Genomic DNA, 20,742 nt, shown 5'->3' on the forward strand with positions numbered 1-20,742 from the left:
TGTGATAAGGTTGTGGCAGAATCAGAATGATGGTGGTGTATTTATTAAGGGGTGCTGAACATACCAAAATTATGGGACTAGGATAACACAAATACGTGATACACGGTATTTAAACTATGCCATTTGGAGCAGGTGTTTTCCCAGGGCAGATTATCATTTGCATCCTGGCACTGCCTAACGTTCTCTATATTGCCATCCAAAAATTGGTATGGTTTACATTGAAAGTTTTGTTATTCTGCATAATTGTATAAGGAACTTACTTTTTATAGCTATATAAATTATGTTTCTTATGTTCCTGCACTCATTATTAAATATAATGTACAGTATTCCCTGCACAGGTTGAAAATGCCTTTGTCGCAAATCAATAAATTAATCATTTCAGACACCATCCAAAATGTATATGAGTGTTTTAGAGCCTCCAACGTTTATATGTTATTACAGAAATGACATTGACACTTGCATGTCTGCATTGAAGCTTGCTGATTTCATGGTCAGAGCTTGAACCTAATAGGATGTTACACTAGCATATTGGCAGCTCGGAAGAGCTTAACTGACAAACTCATGCCGGCCGTGTCAAATCAATTTTATCTCATTCGGGCTGTGTTAACAAAATACGAGCCATATTGAAAATGTCATTCACTGTAAAGTGACTACATCCAATATAAAAGTATTTAGAACATCAGAGGAATACTAAACGTTGGTAAACCATTTGGACACTAGAAACAAATATACCTGGAGGCTTTATTTTATTGACAGTGCTGTGGATAAGTGGAGCAACCTTCTGGCAGGAGTGGTACAGGGGAGGGAATTTAATTAGGCAGTATTGCTTAAGTGTAAATGATACTATATACAGTAGAACCCATAGATGCACCTTTGGTAAATTGCCATATTGTTGGAAGTTCCCAGTGCAGTTACAGAGCAAGACATAGGGAAACATTTATTTGGGAAGACCTAAAAGTCTGGGAGATATATGTTGGCCAAGCAGACAATTGAAAACCATTCAAGTTCATTGAAAAATACCAATAATTAAAGTTATGGTGGGTAAAGATGATGGAAAACCCTTCCACTTAAAATTAAGGGCCCATCTACAGACACCAGACAAGTCAGAAGGTTTGTTTTTTCCTCAGAAATCTCATGGTGTGGATACAGAGGCAAAAGGTGATAATAGTTGACCTTATTTGCATGCACCTACCCAGAATCCCTTGTGGTTGTGGCAGCACCAAGAGATTTCTGAGGAAAAAAACAAGCAATCTGGCTTGTCTGGTGTTTGTAGATGAGTGGTTAAAAAAAATACAAAATACATTTTTCTGTATTCATATGCCTGAATGAATAGAAGAACTCATTTTATTTCCTACTTGAGCCGAAATATCACACAACACTTTGGTAAAAGTAAAAAAAGATATAGAAAACTTAAAACACACATTTCTGAATAGTTTTTTCTTTTTGGACTGTGTTTGCAGTGATTCAGCTACAACCAAGTTATGAAGAATTTATCAGAAAATTCACCATGGCAGTTGTTTTCAATAACCCCCTAATTCACATTTCCTTCACGTTCTACAGGCAGCACATTCAAGTCTGTAAAATTTGCTTTGCTCCAAGGAAGGGAAACTTTAAACATCTGAGTAACAATGATAAATAGAAATTAGAGAATTAAAAGACTTCCAATACGTTATTTATATTGACTAGAATATACAAAGGAGGATTCGGGTTCTGACAATTACAGATTTATTATTTTTACCTTCTTCCAATTCTTATCACAAGTAATACGCGTAGCTAGATCCCTTCTTTTAAATTCATGGAAAGTTAAGTGTAAAAACAGGATGAACCTTTACTCAGCTGCCGCGAGGTAATTCTCATGTCAGAGATGACCGCTTTCAGTCCACTTACTCCACTGATTTGCAGGAATTATGGATTTATCTGTAACAGGCAATTCCGCTGCAAGGTGGTAAAATAATCAAAGGAATGTCCAGTTGATTTTGATGGCAATGATGATTTGATGGATCACTTTCCATAACCGTTTCTCATTATACACAGACTCCCATGTTCTTTATGCGTATGTATGGCAACACATTTAAGTCATTGCTGCCCTGACACATTCGAATCCATTTATAATGGTGTTACAAGTCGACATTCTGAGAAAGTGACAAAATTAGCTGGTTCTTGACACGTGTTCCAACCTGCTAAACTTGATGAATTTCTGCTCTGCTAAGCAGTTTCTGTTATTATGAAGTCTATGATCTCCTAACTAGCAGATTTGCACTACAGAGGAGACTGTTCCACGCCAGCAAAGGCTCCATTGTATGCAATTTTAAGAGACATCATATCCTGGCACTCAGCAGTGAGGACCAAGGCCAGCAGAAAGTACGCTGTGATGGGTCATAAAATTCTTTACATTGCGTTATAACTGACATAACTACTACCTTTGGCTGTAACATACCTTATAAACTTTACTCTTAAGTTTTTTGGGGGTTTTTTTTTTTGTTTTTTGTTTTTTAGGACCACTTAATCCATACAAACCACCTAACCATGAACTCTCTCTAACTGGTGTTTTGTTTTTTTTTACTCTTTTCTTTCTAATTATTTCCTTTTCACATACTGGCTCATTACATCCAGATTATTTTTTCCATCTGTATTGCTGATTCTAAATATATATTATTTTTTCCTGTATGTGTCTTGGGAGCGTGTTCTTTTCTTATGTTTTCCTCAACAAAAGTTGACAAGCACGGATCGATAACATGAAAGCAGAACAGACGCTCACACACAAGCAGATTTGTCCCAAGGAATGCAAACACACAGATGAATGGCTTATCTCTGCTCCAATGTGACAAGTAATACTTTTGCGAGTGCATATTTTTCATTGTTTGATTGAAAAGCATCTCAGTGGGATGAAATCTGCTGTATAGACGCTTGCTTTTCCAAACATAGCTGCTCATACATTTTAATATTGTGTGAAGACTCCCGAAAAACACATTTCTGGAAACACATAAGCTCACAAAGCAGATGTGCTGAAATATATACATATCTGTAAGGGCATGCAATAGGCAGAATATATTAGTAGCTTGATTCTAAAGCGTGAATGAATATGTAAGGTAGACTAAAAATTTTAAATTTTCTTTTTGGTACCATACAATATTTGTACAAAAATACAGACCATGGAAGTAATACACAGGAACATTTATGTTTCTATGGTTAATTGTGCCAGACCTAGAACTCCGCCAGGCTGTTCTTTATAAATAGGGCCATTAAAAGAGACACATAAGACCTACAGAGTTCACCTAAGTTAAAATCAATATTTCCATGTACACTAAAAAAAACAAATGTTTCTATATAAATACACTAAAATCGATAACTGTATGGGCTTGTTTTGTTACTCCAGCACTTACAGGGTACCATCCACTGTCTGAGCATCATGGAATTTGCAAGTCAGCTACAAGCTGGAAACCATATTCACCTCCATCTAACTTGAGTGTTTTATTCAATGTATCCTAATGATTGTCTTAAACTGTCTGTACCACAGGTAAATATAAAATGTCATTCAGTGTTGAATGATATTTGGAGTTTTTACCCAATAATTATCATAAATAGAACACAGGTGTCAAAAATGTTCTGAAATGACTGTTTCTTTAACATAGAGAGATGCCACTAATGCTTCTGTAAATCTTGTCCACTGACAAAGCAAAATGGCATCATAACTATTGATGCTCACTTACATTCTCAAATTATACTTAATAAAAAGTGGTAGCTGATAACCACTAATGGCCAACAGAATGCTTTCAGACTTTAGCAAGCGAAACAGAAATCATTTTCCCAGAGGAAGCACACCTCTATTAGGCAAATGTGGCAACAGTACAGAATACTATTGGTATGTTCAATAGTCTATGTTAAATTGTATATATTCTACTACAAATATTATATGTAAATGCAAGTTGTGTCATAGAATCTAGATTTTTTTCACAACCAATTAGACAAGCTTAAACGGACATTTCATATGCATTGATTGTGCATGGGATTCCCCAGTGATTTAGCGTGAGAAAGCAGAGAGTCCTCACGTTTTGCTATGTGGTGTTCTGCTGTTCATAGCATATTTTACCATTAATTAAGGTATCTGTTAGCGGTCAGCTAATTGGCCAGCGTGTAGCATGAATCATAGTCTTTCTTGCCAAGCAGCGCACAACTCCCTCAAACTGGTTCACCAGGTATTTGGGTGACAGGTCTCCAAGGACACAGGGACAAAGCTAACCACCGATTGTGACCCAAAGTATAACCAAAAAAGCAGAACAATATTAAGAAAAAAGATACTACGCTGAACAGATAAATAATGGACACATCACAATATAAAATGACTTTCATCAAGTTTTAGATGCTTGCTTAGCAGGGTCATATGCCATGCTGGAAGTCATTACCTGCCAACATTTGTTCATTGATCTATTAGCTCTCAGTCTTTTGCTGAGCTGACAGGTGTCATTACATAACCATCATCACACCGTGTACCCCAGAGAATGACAGGGCTTCAGAGAATGGCTCATCCAAGTAAAATGAATGTAGCAGAACTAGGGTATGCAGTGTCTGCCAGCATCGAGACAGATTTTTCTCCGTAAACACATTAATCAGGGCAATGACAACTTAAAACTACTAAAACTTCATATAAAAAGTAGTCATATTGGTAAAGGCTTGAAAACCACAGAGTTCATTATTATTATCATTATTTAATATTAATCATCACCTGGATAGTCTGGTAGTCTGAGGGATTAAATCCTTTCACAGTCACTTCCCGGAAAACCCTTGGCTCCAATGCACTGTTGGTCAGGTCACAGTGATAAATAATACCTACAACAAGAGATGCGTATTGTCAGTTTAGTATAAGTAGATCATTAGGAGAACAATATCTAGTACAGAAGCTCATATACTATAGGAGATGGCAAAAATCTAAGCACTAGTAGAAAGCAGCCTTCGGGTCCATTTATACACTGAATAATTTATAAACACTTATTCACAGGAAAATGCAGCTCAATTATTCCTCGTAAGGATCTCAAAATGAAAGAAATAATTCAAAGTTCAAAATGCAAATGCATTGCAGTATATGTAGATAAAATCAAATGTGTGATGATCATTCTTAATAATGTTGTACGGAACAGGTGGGTATCAAATATTAAACATCGGCAGTGTGATAAATGACAGAATACGATATCGGAGTACTGATCTTAAAATTAATAAGCAACATGTGACAGGGTAATAAGGATATAGAATAACCTTATTCATGTGATTGGTTGTAAATGCTTAAATTTCTTTAAAAAAATATATGTAAATTGTTTTGGTTTACAAGAAACATATTATTGTTATTATTTTTAATGCATATTACAATGCATTACGCATATTACAATGCATTACGCATGAATGAGGTAAAAAAATCGAACTTATTTAACCTCACGTGGCTCTTCTGAAACCACATAGCATACTAAAGTTAGTGATATGCTACTGAGCATGTACAGGAAGGGGAGTATAACTAAAGACGGTATGCACTGTGTTAGGCTCCATGTTTTATGTTATATGCGTGACATACCCTGGGCTAGAAATCCAAAGCAGCTATGCAAAATGTGTTTGAAAATCAATTTTTTAGCCACCCAATTTGGATGATATTGGTGGGGAAACAGATGCACTAAAACAAGTAAAGATAACCCTAGTGCAATATAATGCATTTTTAGAGACCATGAACATTTAAACATTATATACAATTATATTACAATTTAGAAAAAATATATGTGCACCTTTTAAAATTTGCCCTATAATTGACAAAATATATGAAAATCCCAGGCATTCGAGATATCAAAACTCAGGACAGATATATGCACATATTTGTGGGTTTTATTTCTCATTTGCACCCGAGTTCAATTTATAAGAAGTAAAACTAAAACAAAATATATATATATATGTCCATGAGTGGTGATCTGACTATTGTACCTCTTCCTGAGTTTTGTCTAAAGGCTGTCTTGTACAGCGGGCAGTTACTTTCAAGGAATCCATGTATAAAGTGGATATAGAGGCAAAGGTGATAATTGTTAACCTTATTTGCATGTGCCTACCCAGAATCCCTTGTGGTTGTGAAAGCACCATGAGATTTCTGAGGGAAAAGCAAGCCTTCTGGCTTGTCTGGTGTCTGTAGATGAGTGTTTAATAATACTTCTACTACCCCTTAAATTTTAGTGGAAGGGTTTCCATCACCTTTTACGCACCATAACTTATGTAATGAGATATATATATATATATATATATATATATGTGTGTGTAACAGAATGAAGACGAATGTAGCAGAAATGTTGAAAATGCAGTCGTCCACAAGTACAACAGTGGCTTTGTCATGCACTTAAGACATAATTCTTATTGTGACCTACTGATGATCTCTGGAAATATCTACCTGCCATCTCTAGCATTATTCAGAAAAGGAATCTTTAAATATTTGTTGCCATAAGGAGTGATATTACCAACGCAAACAACTCTAAAACATTTGCGTTGAAATACTGCTTAGAACGCGGTTAAGTGCTGCCAAGATTCAAAACTTTCCAAGATTTGCTATTAATGTATTTGCCATGTTTGTATACAAAGCATTTAAATCCCAGTTCACCTACTGCATATTAAAAAGGCAATCTACAAACCGTAATCTGTAAAAAATGATATAAATGTTTAAAAAGCAGGCTTCATGGAGATTTCCACATAAGTAAGTATGTGGATAAGCAACTCCACATAAGGTGAAAGAATCTCTTACAAACACAAACATACTCGGTTCATAAAAACTTGATATTCTTTTAAAACAAAGCAAGTAAAAGTCATTATTTAAATACTTTCTATGTTTACAACCTTAACAGCAAGGCAAATATTAGGGGTTAGAGGCAAATGCATATGGGGGGGGGATTCTGCAAAATCCCCCATGTACTTGCAAGGGACCTCTCAACTATGAAATGTATTAAAGTGCACATGACGACTGGCTTTTCTCTTTAAGAAAAAGTAGAACTACATACAGAGTACCTAAAGATGCAAGTCGCCTTCTATAAAAATCCTCACACACGCTTTTTCACAAAAATGAGCTGTGGTATAGGAGCCCCAGTGAAATTTCCCTGAAAACGGCAAGGGAAGGAATTCTTGGCCATCCATAGATGGAATTCCGGGCCATCCCTGGATGGCTGGCAATGGAAAGAGATGTACTTTACACAGCCTTTATGGCAGAGAATATATGTATTTTTTTTTTTGGTGGGGGGGGGATAAATTGGTGTATCTATCGAGAGTGTATGTGCATGCACACTCTCAGGGTAAAAATTAAGGAAGGAGAGATTTGTCCACCACCTCGTCTCTTAACCATATGCTCTAGTTTCAATTCAAATACATACTCCTTGGGACAAGTAGGTGGATAATTTAAGATTTTATAAAAGTGGCATGACAATTGTATAACACACCTCTCATCTCAGATGATCTTGATAAATAATTTGTTGACGAGGGGATTCCTTGAGCTAACATGGCAGCATAGTTTTATTAGAGTTAATAGATAATTTAGTAAACTTTAAGTGGACATATATATTTAATATCTCCAAGAAGGGACAATCTCCAGTAATGTTCTAACATTTACTCATCAGAAACAATATTAAGGTCTAGATCGTTCCTGTCAAAAAAAAAAGTGAGAAGATATATCAGAACTGTCTCACAAAGTATGCTTTGATGACCGTTTAGTGACTATTATATCATTACAGATATATAGTCTGGATTAAAGGAATACCTACCACTTTGGACTGAGATTTATGAAAAGCAACATGGCTATTAGCTGTCACTAAAGGTCTGTGCTACCCCGTGAGTCTGAAATAACATGTATGGCACTATTGAAGCTGTGTGTTTTTACTTCATAAGAAATGTTTGCAGTTACCTCTGTGCCCATACAATGATGTAAATAACGCACCAAGAAACAATGTATTTGTTCTGAAATTGCACATTGTTAAAAACAGATACCGTTTTCAATCATAAGTCTTAACTAGTACATCTAATGCCAAAATAATGTCTTACTTTCTTATAGAGGTATATACTGCAGGCAATAATTGAGGTGAATTCACAAAGAACTCGCTGTGAGCCAAACAAAATATCTGATTTCAGCGTAATATCTGCACCTAGTTTCATAACTCCAGACTGAATGCAAATGAAGCTGTCCTATCTCTGACTAATGACTTTCCTTCAGCCGAAGCATAAGCTTATAACTGGTTTTAAGATGCCTGCTCAGAAGAGAGAAATGTTTCAAATTACGGCTCGGTATACGAGGTATATGAATGATTTTAGGCATTATCATCCACCGAAGTACCATTCCCTCATATATTTGTGCAGGTTTTAAACAAAGAAACATAGAATGTGATGTTTTTCTTGATGCGAGGACTCAGCCCTTAATCAGTCCTTGGTCTCATTTCAAAATAAAGATACCCCATGCATATTTAAAAACCCTCACTGTACATGTCTCCACCACTTCTTTTAGAATTGTATTTATTGGGCTTACATTTCTCCTTCCTTGAATGGATTTCAAAGCATTTTACTACATGCAAATTAATGCACATGTTATTTTCCTACTGGAGCTAAAATACAAGAGTTCTCTAATACACCACGGACAGAAAACATATTATGCAAAAAGTAGAACTGTTTTTAAAAATTAAAGTGTGGAACTTTTTTTAGTCTTATTTTTAATATTATATTAGCAATAAAAAATGGTAGGAGTTCTACCATTAAGCTACATTATATTTACCTATAAGATAACACAACAGAAAAAACTAATGTGGAATTGCTTGAATGCTAGAAAGGTGAGAAACACATTGTTTTCAACATTTGTTAAGTGGTTAAACAATTCTATGCCCTAAAAATGCTTCATGAATACCCACCTGGTGATAAAAAGGATGTGAACTGGTAAAATATTTCAGAGTCTTTCTTCTGACCACTGTACCCAACAATGCTGCCCACATCCAGGGGGAAAGTCTTTAAATGGGTTCCAGAAGCTAAATCATACAGCTGCAGGATGTTCTTTACATCATGGAGGTAGCATAGGACTAAGTGCTTGGCATGGACACAAGACACCCATTCTAGGAGGAAAAAACATAAGGTGTTAGAAGAATATGGTACGTCTTACAGATCATATTTTGCGGCTTCTTAAAATGCATCTTTTTATCTTAGTCTCAAAGTTCTCTACATTGTCAAGGATGTGTGCCAAGTGTGTATAAAGCCCAATCTACTGTGCGGCATATCATTTATACAGCAACAGCAGATCCCGTAGTTCTGTTATAATAAAGGATGGTAAAGTTAACAACCTTAAAATTGACAATATACACAACTGACAATACACACACATACAGAAGTAGTCCTTGTGAGCATGGAATGAAAGTCCCAGGTGTCTATGCGTATGAATAAAAATAGTGGGAGAAATACAGTATAAAACAAAGTATTTCAAATATATGAAATTATAATCGTCCATCTAGTGCAGTTCTTTCCCAGTGTCTCGAAAAAAATATTGATTTGCACTAGTGTTCAGTTCAATGGCTAATGTTTAAATGATCTCCAAGTATTGGTTAGTGGTTTGCATTTCCAGGAAAAAGAAAAATGCATACGTAACTCCAAATCAAAAGGAACATGGATATAATAGTTTGATAGCAATATGACAGTTCACAAAACAAAGCTTGACTGATATTGCATATGCAATAACTCATTAGTTAGGATTGTTTCCTCAAAACCTAAATAAATAAAACATGGAAAAAAGAAGAGTAGGCAGGAAACATCAGAGATTGCAGATATTAGAGAGATGGCAATGCCACATTATCACATTACCAGCATACAAATCAAGCCCTGTACCATACACTATATGGCCAACGTTTTGAGACACACCTTTTTATTATTGAACAGGTGTTTCAATCAGACCCATTGACACAGGTTTATAAAATCAAGCATTTTCAAAACATTTTACAAACCGTTTTGAAAAAACGGGTTGTTCTGAAGAGCTTATACTCCACGGTCAGCTGTAAGTAGAATTATCGGAACGTGAAAGCATTTAAAAACAGCAGCAACTCCACCACGAAGCAAAAGACTACATAAACTCACAAAGCGGAGTCACCGAGTGCTGATGCCCATAAGGTTTAAAAATCACCAACGCTCTGCTGATTCCATAGCTGAATAGTAAAAAAAAAAAAAAAAAAAAAAGTTTCCATGGCAAATCACGTTTCTCTGTTAGGCAGCCTAATGGGCAAATCTGGGTTTGGCAGACACCAGGAGAATGTTTCCTGCCTGACTGCATTATGCCAACTGTAAAGTTTGGTGGAGGAGGGATAATGGTATGGGGTTGGGCCCCTTACTTCCAGTGAAAAGAAATTGTAATGCTTCAGCAACTTTTGACAATGCTATGCTTCCAATTTTGGTGGAACAGTTTGGGGAAGTCCCTTTTCTATTCCAGCATGGCTGTGCCCCAGTGGACAAAGCAAGGTCATAAAGACATGGTTGAATAAGTTTGGTGTGGAAGACCTTGACTGGCCCACACTAAGCCCTGACCTCAACCCCATCAAACACCTTTGGGATGAACTGGAACAGAGATTGCGAGCCAGCCCTTCTTGTTCAACATCAGTGCCTGACCTCTAAATGCTCTGGATGAATGGGCAATAAATCTGACAGAAAACACTCCAAAATCTTTGGAAAGCCTTGTCAGAAGAGTGGAAGCTGTTAGAGGGGACCAACTTCATATTCATGTCTATGTATTTAGAATAAAAATAGAAAAAGGCTCCAGGCACTCATGGGTTCCATCAGGCAGATTTATTGGAAGAGACGACCAACAACGTTTCGACCTCACGATGAGGTCTTTATCAAGTCAACTTGATAAAGACCTCATCGTGAGGTCGAAACGTTGTTGGTCGTCTCTTCCAATAAATCTGCCTGATGGAACCCATGAGTGCCTGGAGCCTTTTTCTATTTTGATTTATTGGGGAGCTGGCCCTTCCTGGCACAGCTAAGCACCTGAGTTCCTGTGGGGAGTGAGTGCAGATTCCTGATTTTGGTGACTTATGTATTTAGAATGTGATGTCATCAAAGTCCCTGTAGGTGCTCCGATACTTAAGTGTATGTACATTAAACACAGGCCTTAGTACTGCATTTTCACCAAAGCACACAACACAGCTGCCATGCCAAGACAGACCAGAGAAAGTAAAAAAATATTATAATAAAGCCTGTGGGCAATATACACAACAGTAACACTTAATTATAATTGGGTGGTGGCAATGATATAAAATTTTGATGTAAGTAACAGAGAGGAGTAAAATGCCAGAGCTGAAATTGAAACCTAAAAAAATGTAAAAAAGAAAAAAAAACATGCCACTATTAGTATTGTGAAAATGCAGCATGATGGACGGGGATTTCAACCAAAATCTAATTTGGTAATCTGAACAAAACAGAATTAAGATACCTATGTCATCAATTTATTACTAAAGAAATGTATGCTACACCAAAAGGCCCGTGAGTAAGAAGTCCCCAAAACTTGTTTAGGCCACAATGAGCAATGCTAATTAGAACCAAACACTACAGCCAAGGAATTCTGGCCTACATCTCTATACAGGATCTCGTCAACTCAGCGGCATTTGTTGGATTTCAAGCATGACCTGCTTGTTTCAGATCATGCCTCAACATCTCACAGGGGGTTTAAGGCTGGAATTTGACCGTACCATTCCAAATCTTTACGTTTGGTCTTCTTCAACTGTTCTGCTGTAAAATTGCTTGCGCATTTCAGATCATTTTCTTGTTGCTTCAGCTGACAAACAGATGGCCTGACAGTGTTCCGTAGAGTTCTTGGATACAAAGTAGAATTCATGTTTCCTACAATGAGAGAAGGCTGCCTCGGTCTGCCATAGTGTCAATAGGCCCATTGTGCAGCGGGACACCTGGGGGCTTGATCTCCTGAGACCTCCAGTTCTGTACCAGGGAGATTGCTGCCCCCCTACACCTGACAGAAAGATACACAGAATTCCTGGCCTGTTTGCATCATTCGAGGACTGGAGTTGTCCCTCCTCCTCATATTATTGCAACCAACAAAATTATATGGGCAAAATATGAAAAACACGTAAATGCAGAAATTTGGCTAGTGGAAATCTGTTATACATTGAATCTGCTTCAATGTATCCATCATATATTTAAACACAGAGCAAAAGACAGGTGTCATTTTTTTAAATACACATTAAATGAAATCAGAGCTTTTTTGCTGGTGGTAAGTATCCCTACAAGGTTGTGGTATGTGTTTGTGCTTAATTAATGTAATGACAACCAACATTGCATTATTTTAAGCTTAATGCTGGTTATTCCATTGGTAACACACACAACACGAAACATACTTCTGCTAGAAAGAAATGCATAAAGGGCATTCTCATTGTCAAAAATAATCAAATCTATTTATCTAGGCAGGGATTTATAAAAGAACACAGAATGGAAAGTTTACAATAGCATCTGTGCAAGCAAAATGAATAAGGCACAAAATGTCAAATTTGTTGAACAGTCATTAATAAAAATAAAAAAGCACAGATTCCTGTCCTGATTATGCTTTCATTGTGCTCTTTCACCCTGACTTCAACACAAGAGGTTAATGACAAAGCAATGCACCACTTCTACAGTGGTGATGAATATAGCAGAGATTAGGATCGGTTAATACCATAATAATGAACACTATTAAAATTAGGTAATATCCCTGAATCACTGTTAGTGTTGTTATGTAGTTTTTTTTGTTTTTTTTCTACTCTTCCAGATTAAAAGGACAGAAGGAATATGATTAAAGCGTGCCCCTGGCTATTTCTCAAGAACTATGATGCTAAGGTTCCCCAGTCCCTAAATAAACAGCACCATTGCATTTGATAATAACATTAATAGATGTTAAGACATACTTGTACAGAAGAAGAGGGTCCTGCTGTTGATGGGACTGAAACACAAGTTGAGACCCTGCTTGGGTAAGCATATTAATAAACTTGAATTAATTCCCTTCTCTGAGTTTAGACACATAACTGGGAGCTTCTACAGGTAGGCTACCCACTGCACTCCCTCTTCTGAGAGAGTGGCTTTGTGAATATGGCCCTAGTGGGGTAAGAGTATGAGTGGGGTAGGAAGGAAGTGGGCAGGAGTAGACATGGCCAAACACCGTTTCCCTACTCAGAGAAATAAGAACCTGAGCAGAAACATAGGAAAGCAGGATTCAACCAAAGATTCTGGGTCAAATCTGGAAAGTTCCCAGGAATGTTCATACAAACATACTGCAAGGTAGTACTACAGGTGGTGCTCCGTAACATTAGTGGGAAATTTTAATAATTGCAATATAATTGTTATATCACAAAGGAATGCATGAACATTACAATTGTTTGCATTTCTTGCATTAAAGAGAAGGTGATGTTGAGTGTAGCTCCAAGGCAGAGAACCAAGGTGATATCTCCATCACCAACAGTGATGAGAAATCAGGAACTGGGCATGGGGAGCCCAGTGGAATAACCAAAAGCTCAGTCTTGGAGGTGTTAAAGCTTCAGGAAGCAATTTCAAACAGTTAGCGAGGTGCGTTAGAAGAGTGTAGAGGTGACAACTGAATCCAAAACAAAGAGACTGGTTTTCTTAGAGATATGGTGTAGATAGAGAACAGCAGATGCCCCAGAGCTGATCCCACAAGGCACATCAGCAGAGAACTGTAGGGCAGAGGAATGATGGCTAGAGAATAACATACTAATGGTCAGAGAGGGATTTAAGCTAGAAGAGTCTTGTATTACAGATGCCATAAGCATGAAGGGTTTGCCGGAAAAGGGGTGGTCACAAGCATCAACGGCTGCAAAAAGATTTAAGAAGATAATTAAGGAGAAACGACCTTTTGTTTTAGCAGTGATGAGATTGTTAGACATTTTTGTGAGGGCTATCACGGTAGAATGTCAAATGAGAAAGGGTCAAGCTGTGTGTTAGATGTATTAAAGTTGGTTAGGTGACTGTAAATTCCAGTAGTTTAGAGGCCACATAGGGAGACAGAACAGTAGCTAGGTGGAAATGTGGGATCAAATAGAAAGCTTCTTTATAATAGGAAAAGCCATGACAACAAGTAATGTGGAAGCCTTTAAAGAATGGATTTGATACCTTCTTCTCAGGAAGGGACATTCATCCAATGTTATTTTTTGTAACTGGTTGTTAATCAAGAGATTACTCAGAATACCCTTGAAGTCAGGAAAACTTTCATAGGTAAAACTGGCATGAGTTTAAGAAAGTTTTAGTTTGCTTTTATCTGGATCAATGTAATAATGAATATCTTGTAGATGTTGAACACCATATAAATGGTATAGTGCTGCCTTATACCACTGTAGAAGGTTGTTTGTTTTTTAAACCCACTAAGCATAAATAAATTAGTTAGAGAAGGTGCCAAAATATTAATGTTCTACTATGGTACGTAAACAAAACAATATATTGTTAATAACTCAGCATTTTAGGGGAGACTGCAAAGCGTAGGCATGTGCATTTTCCTCACGTTTACATTTTATTGAAAAGGTCCACAAACCATGCATGGTTCCCACTTCCAATGAGCACTAAATTTAGCACATCTCTCAGTTGAATTAATTAACCCCAACTGTTTTTGATTGCCTCGGAAAGGCTAATTCACCATGGTGAGAATACAAATGATTAGTCCCTTGATTAACCTTGTGGTGAAACTGGAAATGATGTGAGATTGTCATATCCAGAATTATGCAGTAAACAGCAGGAGACTAGAAAAATTTCAACTATTTTAAGTTATTTTTTATTTAAATTCCCATTGGCTTGCCAATCAAAGGATTGCATCATTATTTCAAAATTAACCTCAAAACGTACTTTCTTTCCATATCACCATTTATTGACTTATATAGGACCCTCATATTTCCCAGCACTGTAGAACGGGATAGAAAGAGCTATGAGACAGATAGCTATCTGCCACTCTGACCCCATCTTCTAAAGGAGAAAGGCAAGCGAGCAAGAAAACATGCACTTAATGCCTGTGCATGATCATGGAAGAGCTGTGCGACTGAAGCGGGGAAGCAGTCGGTAAGAGGGTAAATGGGCAGTTCTTGATAAATGGTTCATTTACATACATACTGTACAATTAACTGCATATCTCTGATCAACATAATATGTTACGATTACAAATTGTCATCTAAGCAACATATACAGACAGACTCTGGATCTTACTTAATATTTAAAGCAAGCTTCTTCGATGTACAAATTATATATGCAAATCTGCGAAAACCATAAATCCTGAATACAGGCACTTATAAATATATTTGGGGATATGTTCAAATGGAGTTAAAACCAACAGCACAAAAGATTAATAATGTTATCAGGACTATTTTTTACCCAAACTGTTTTGCTATAGCGTGATTTATTTTGGGTAGTATCTTCATGAAGCGCTGTAAATCATTAAGCTATAGTTTTCCATCAAAAACATGTCACTGAAAAGGATGTTTGCAACAAGGAAAATGGGATACAGCTAAGCATATTTCATTTTATAACATATTTACATTTTGGAGTACGGTGATCAAACAATGGCTTGCCCAAGAATATTTATCCTTATTTTCTCTCGGATATAGACATTCAAATGTAGCTCTGTATCTGCAATTAAGTTGTATATTGAAAGCAAAACATTTCTTAAAAGGGACAGAACACCTATGTTTTGGAACAATTCAGCCACATTAAACAATGAGGTAAGTACAGGGATGTACAGGGATGTAACGGTGTTTTGTATAGAAATAGTGAGAAGAACTGAAAAAATGAGAGTAAAGAAAACAAGGTTTGAATAAACAGGCAATTATATTTTGTGACAGAGTCTAAAAAAAGTCTATGCTTCTTGTGTACGATTCTAATATTTGCATTCAAACTCACCTAAAACATCCTTATTGTGTTCTAGAACCAGTTCTTTCCACTTGACTTCATCAGGGTCATTGAAGTCTATGTTGATTAACTTATAATTTGGTGCATGGCGGTTGGTCTTAAAGGTGAACACGGTGCCTTCGTTGGTGATATACTCATATTCTGCATCAAAATTATCAATTAGCTTTACCCAAGGGAGAATTCCTAGAAGAAAAAAATAAATAACTTGGTAAAGAAAACATCCCTTGGGAAATTTTAAAATAGATAAGAATTATTTGGTCCACGTAGTCTGCCCTAATTTCCAAACACTTTCCTTAGTCCCTGCCCTTACATCTATGATAGCCTTATGCTCATCCTATGGATACTTAAACTCCTTCACTGTATTAGCCTATACCAGTTCTGCAAGAAGCATATCCCATGCATCTCAGTAAACTAATATTTCCTAATATTACTTTTAAACCTTTGCCCGTCTTATTTAAGACTATGTTGTCTTGATGTGTTAGTTTTTCTTCGTTTATACTCTCCTCCCTTTATATATTTAAATGTTTCTATCATATGCCCCCTGTCGCATCTTTCTCCAAGCGATACATGTTTAGATCTCCTGGTAAATTTTGTCCTGCAATCCACAAACCAGTTAAGTAGACCTTATCTGAACTATCTCCAAATTATCTACATGCTTCTGGAGATATGGTCTCCAGACACTCCGAGTGAGGTCTCACCAGATGGCATAAAAAGAAAATCAGAGACATGTCTATTTTGAGGGAAGATTGAGCTGGCCTTTAAATAAAGGCTAAACCTGAGTGATTTGACAAGTTGACACAAAAAGGCTCTCTAATCTGTAACTACTTGTAGAAGCGGCTGCCACACAATAAAAATGCGACTAGAGCCAGGAGAGGACTGGTAAAAGGTTCAATGGGTAATAATGTAAAGCAACCTGTGCACCCTGACTACATCCTTTGCATCCTTTTTTAAGAACATACTCCATTGCTTCTAACATTTCATAAGATTATATTTGACATGTTTTGTTGACATGTTAATTTTGATGATCGCAAACAAAACCTCCATGTAAAGTTGGCCTATGTTCATTGACATTTCTATGAAATTTAATCTTTACAATCAGACCTGTAAAACATAATTCTAACATTTCATTATGTAAGAGTTAGTGTACACTTTGGTAAAAAGACGTTCATGTACTACTAAAGGTATAAAAGTTAGCCCATTTCTGCAATGGGATCAGCATATGGCGCCTGGCAATGATCCTTGCAGCCCATTAAGCCACTGTGATGTTATCCTAGTGAACAAAGGTACATAAGCATAATTTAACTGATCCTTTTATTATTGTTTTTTTTTTTTTAATGTATTTTATTTGAACAAACTATACATGAGTGTCATCTGTGAATACAACCGTAGAACCTGTTAAACTCTTTCTATCCATGCGGGCATGTCCAGGTTTGGGTTAAAACACTAAAAGAAAAAAATACAGCCTAAGAATTAAATATAGGATAGCCAGCTGTGAACCAGCACAATAAAGTATACAGTTATATGTATAAATGTTTCAGGTATATCCACGTATAGGGGGCACCTGCTAGATTACATGGCAGTGACAAATGGATAGGGGTTTGTTGTGTTTATTTTCTAATGTAATACATTTACTGCAAGAGCATCTGTCATATCCTTTATCAGTTATGATACATACAAGGTACTTAATAGAGACAAATAATTATCTTGAACATCACCTTCACTAATCACATTGCACATCCAATGGAAAACCACTATCCCAGGGGAACATGCTATGGATTACAAAGGGCCAATCCCAATAAGCTCCTCCAGGAATATAGTATTATATATCCTGTACATTGTGTACACCATAATTTTTAATATTAATTCTGTTCTATTGTGCAGTGACAAGAATTTCTATCCAAAGAATGATCATTTGGGTTAAGTTGATAAGTTAATACTGGACATACTAATAGTGTCCACGTTTAAATCAACAATGGTTTACAGGAGAAAACCAAAACGGAGCATTGCGAGTTAAATGGTCTCCATCTGCTTTATATCCATGCGAAAATATACTAATAAATGTCAAAAGCAATGATTATTACCTGCCACCTTAAAGTATGAAGGTGCGTGTCACTGAAGATAGCAAATGCACCATTCATCAAGGACAGATATATGTATGTATGTTTATACAGTAGTAGCAGCAGCAGCAATGTAAAGGGGTTCAAAGGGGATATGTGTATAGTGATTCTACATTCTACAAAAGATTTCAATAGGAGTTAGAGGTCAGTTAAGGAATGCATTGATTTAGTTTTGCTAAGCCAATGTGAAATGAAATATACTAGCTCATTCTGGTTATAAGAATACTTGAACGCATGGAATATTAATTTACCATGAAATTACCATTTCCACCGATTCAAATACAGGAGGATGGAAGTGGTATTCAAACTGATGAACTGCAAAAATATGTCTTGCTGTCCATTTGTCAGACATGCTTAACATTTTATTGCCAAATAATGTATTGCTATAAAAAGTTAAATACTAAAAAAAAAAAAAAAAAAAAAAAAAGGGACAGCAACCACAATCATGTCCTTTTCAAAACTACTGACTGCATCTGATTATTCCCCAACTCTTGATGGAGCAGCAAGAAAAAACAAATACATAAACTTTGCCTACAGGAAAGGTAATCATTACAAAATGAAGTGGCTTATTAAAATCAAATCAGGAATTCACTGAATTATGTGTAAAAAAGGTGATTTTTTTAATTGATATACTAACGAGTAGCTTATGATTCTGTGTAGTAGAATCTACAGATGATATTTTTAGCTTATTCACCCCTTCATCTACTTTAATTCTGTTAATGCCAACGCTGGAAAAAGCAATGGAAACCTACATAGAATTTCACAGCAGATAAGAACCATTTGGCTCATTTAGTCAGCCAACATTTTATCTGATATAAGGACTCAAAATGCAATAAGTCCTTAGTCCTCTCCAAGAGTAGTCTTTATGCATATCACATGCATGTTTAAATTCCCTCACTGTATTAGCCTCTTCCACTTTTTCAGGGAGTCTTTTTTCCATTTATCTACTACCTATCTATAAAGCATAACTTCCTTACATTACACCTAAGTTTGCGCTTTGTTAAATTTCTAAGTATTTAATTGTTTCTCTTGCATCTTCCTTTTCTCTTCTTTCCTCTATGCTATACATATTTAGATCCCTTAGTCTTTAATGACAATTTTAATCCTATAAACCAGTTACCATTTTTGCTCTCATCTGAAACCTATTCAATGTGTCAATATCCTTCTGGATATGGGGTCTCCAGAACTGAATACAATACTATAAAATGTCATAACTATAACAGCCAGCGCCCTGCTTGTGTTTTCTGATGCTTACGCTTAAGTCATTGAAAATATTTACTCCTAAATCTCACTCTTTTGTTGTCTTTCACTATCCAAAGTGCATTATTTTACATTTATAAATATTAAACTGTAGCTGCCACACTGTCGACCATTCTTCTAATTTACGTAATGATTTTATTTGACTTGTTCCAACTGGGAGGTTTGCCTTGTTGCAGACCTTTTTATCATCTAAAAAAAGACATACCATTAGTGTTATTTCACTAATAAAAATATTAAAATGTATGCATCCCAATACCGATTCCTGAGATACCCCACTAGTAACAAATCCTTCCCCCGAATATACACCATTAACTACAGCCGTCTGTCTCCTGTCACTCAACCATTGCCTTAGTCATTCAACTATTTTTACATCCAAACCTAAAGATTTCAATTTTTTTTTTTTATAAGTTGGACAGTGTCAAAAGCCTTTATTGAACTCTAGATAGGCTATATTAACCGCACCTCCCTTCTATATTATTTATTTACCCAGACAAAAAATAAATTAAGTTAGTTTAATTTGATCACCCATCAGTAAATCCATGAGGTTTCTGATCATGCAAACCATTACCATCCATTTATATAAATTTAACAATCCTATCGTTTTGCATGGTTTCCATTAATTTCTCAACTACTGACGTAAGATCTATTGGTCTTTCCTGCTACCTTTTTTTGTGAAATGGTACTACAACTGCCAAATTCCAGTGTTCTGGTGTATCCCAACGGGTCCCACGTATTTATCGGTTTTTACTTTGGAGAGTTTAAGCAGAAATGTGACTGGGCAACATAAAATAAAAGAGCAGAAGCATATTTAATGACCACAGAAGTTAAATGGAGGTTGTGTGCAGGAGGAACCGCATGCAGAGATTTCAAGTTGTTTTATTTAGTGTGAATTTTATGTTTAAAATAAGTTGCAATGTCACCGGCTATAAAGCTAGTGGACAGGGTATTTGTGGTTGGATGTAGTAGAAAATTGAAGGTACTGAATAGGAGGTTAGATTTGATACACTCCATGGAGATAAGTAGGTTTGCTTTACAGACAAGTCTGTAATGGGAGTAATGGGAAAGCAGTGTTAGCTTATAGCACAAAGTCTGGCAAAGCAGCTACTTTCAGTAAGTCTGGAGCAATGATTACGATATCTAGTAATACTTTATCCTTTAATACTTTTCTATACAGTGTATATGGCTTAGAAAACCAACTGCACATCTGTACCTCAAATGTTTCCATGACTGTCCTTACCTCCATTTCTTGCCTCCTATGATTACAAATAACACATATACATTTGAGAGGGAAAAGGTTGCATGGGAGCCATTTACAAGGGGAAAAGCATTTTAATTTTTATAAATTGACTTTTAACATTTCCCATCTTGATGACTTTCTGTGACCTTTAAAATTTTTTACATCAATTTTTTTTTTATGCTGCCACAAAAAAGATAAATTGTTACTTTGAAGTCTAGC

The 20,742-nt window shown here is 36.2% G+C and overlaps 1 protein-coding gene across 1 annotated transcript in view; it reads right to left on the reverse strand.

Annotated features, from left to right (window-relative positions):
• The window catches only part of LOC149284590 (prolyl endopeptidase-like), a 70,228-nt gene that overhangs the window by 16,428 nt on the left and 33,058 nt on the right, over positions 1–20,742 (reverse strand). Inside the window, exons 8-10 of the mRNA XM_089496455.1 lie at positions 15,901–16,092; positions 8,898–9,095; positions 4,724–4,827 (exon numbers count right to left, since the gene is read on the reverse strand). Coding sequence (XP_089352581.1) covers positions 4,724–4,827; positions 8,898–9,095; positions 15,901–16,092 — 494 coding nt within the window. The remainder of the gene's footprint in view (positions 1–4,723; positions 4,828–8,897; positions 9,096–15,900; positions 16,093–20,742) is intronic.

Source organism: Sceloporus occidentalis, unplaced genomic scaffold, assembly GCF_023333645.1.
Source record: "Sceloporus occidentalis isolate IW3139 unplaced genomic scaffold, rSceOcc1.0.p SCAF_90, whole genome shotgun sequence".
NCBI classification, from domain to species: domain Eukaryota; kingdom Metazoa; phylum Chordata; class Lepidosauria; order Squamata; family Phrynosomatidae; genus Sceloporus; species Sceloporus occidentalis.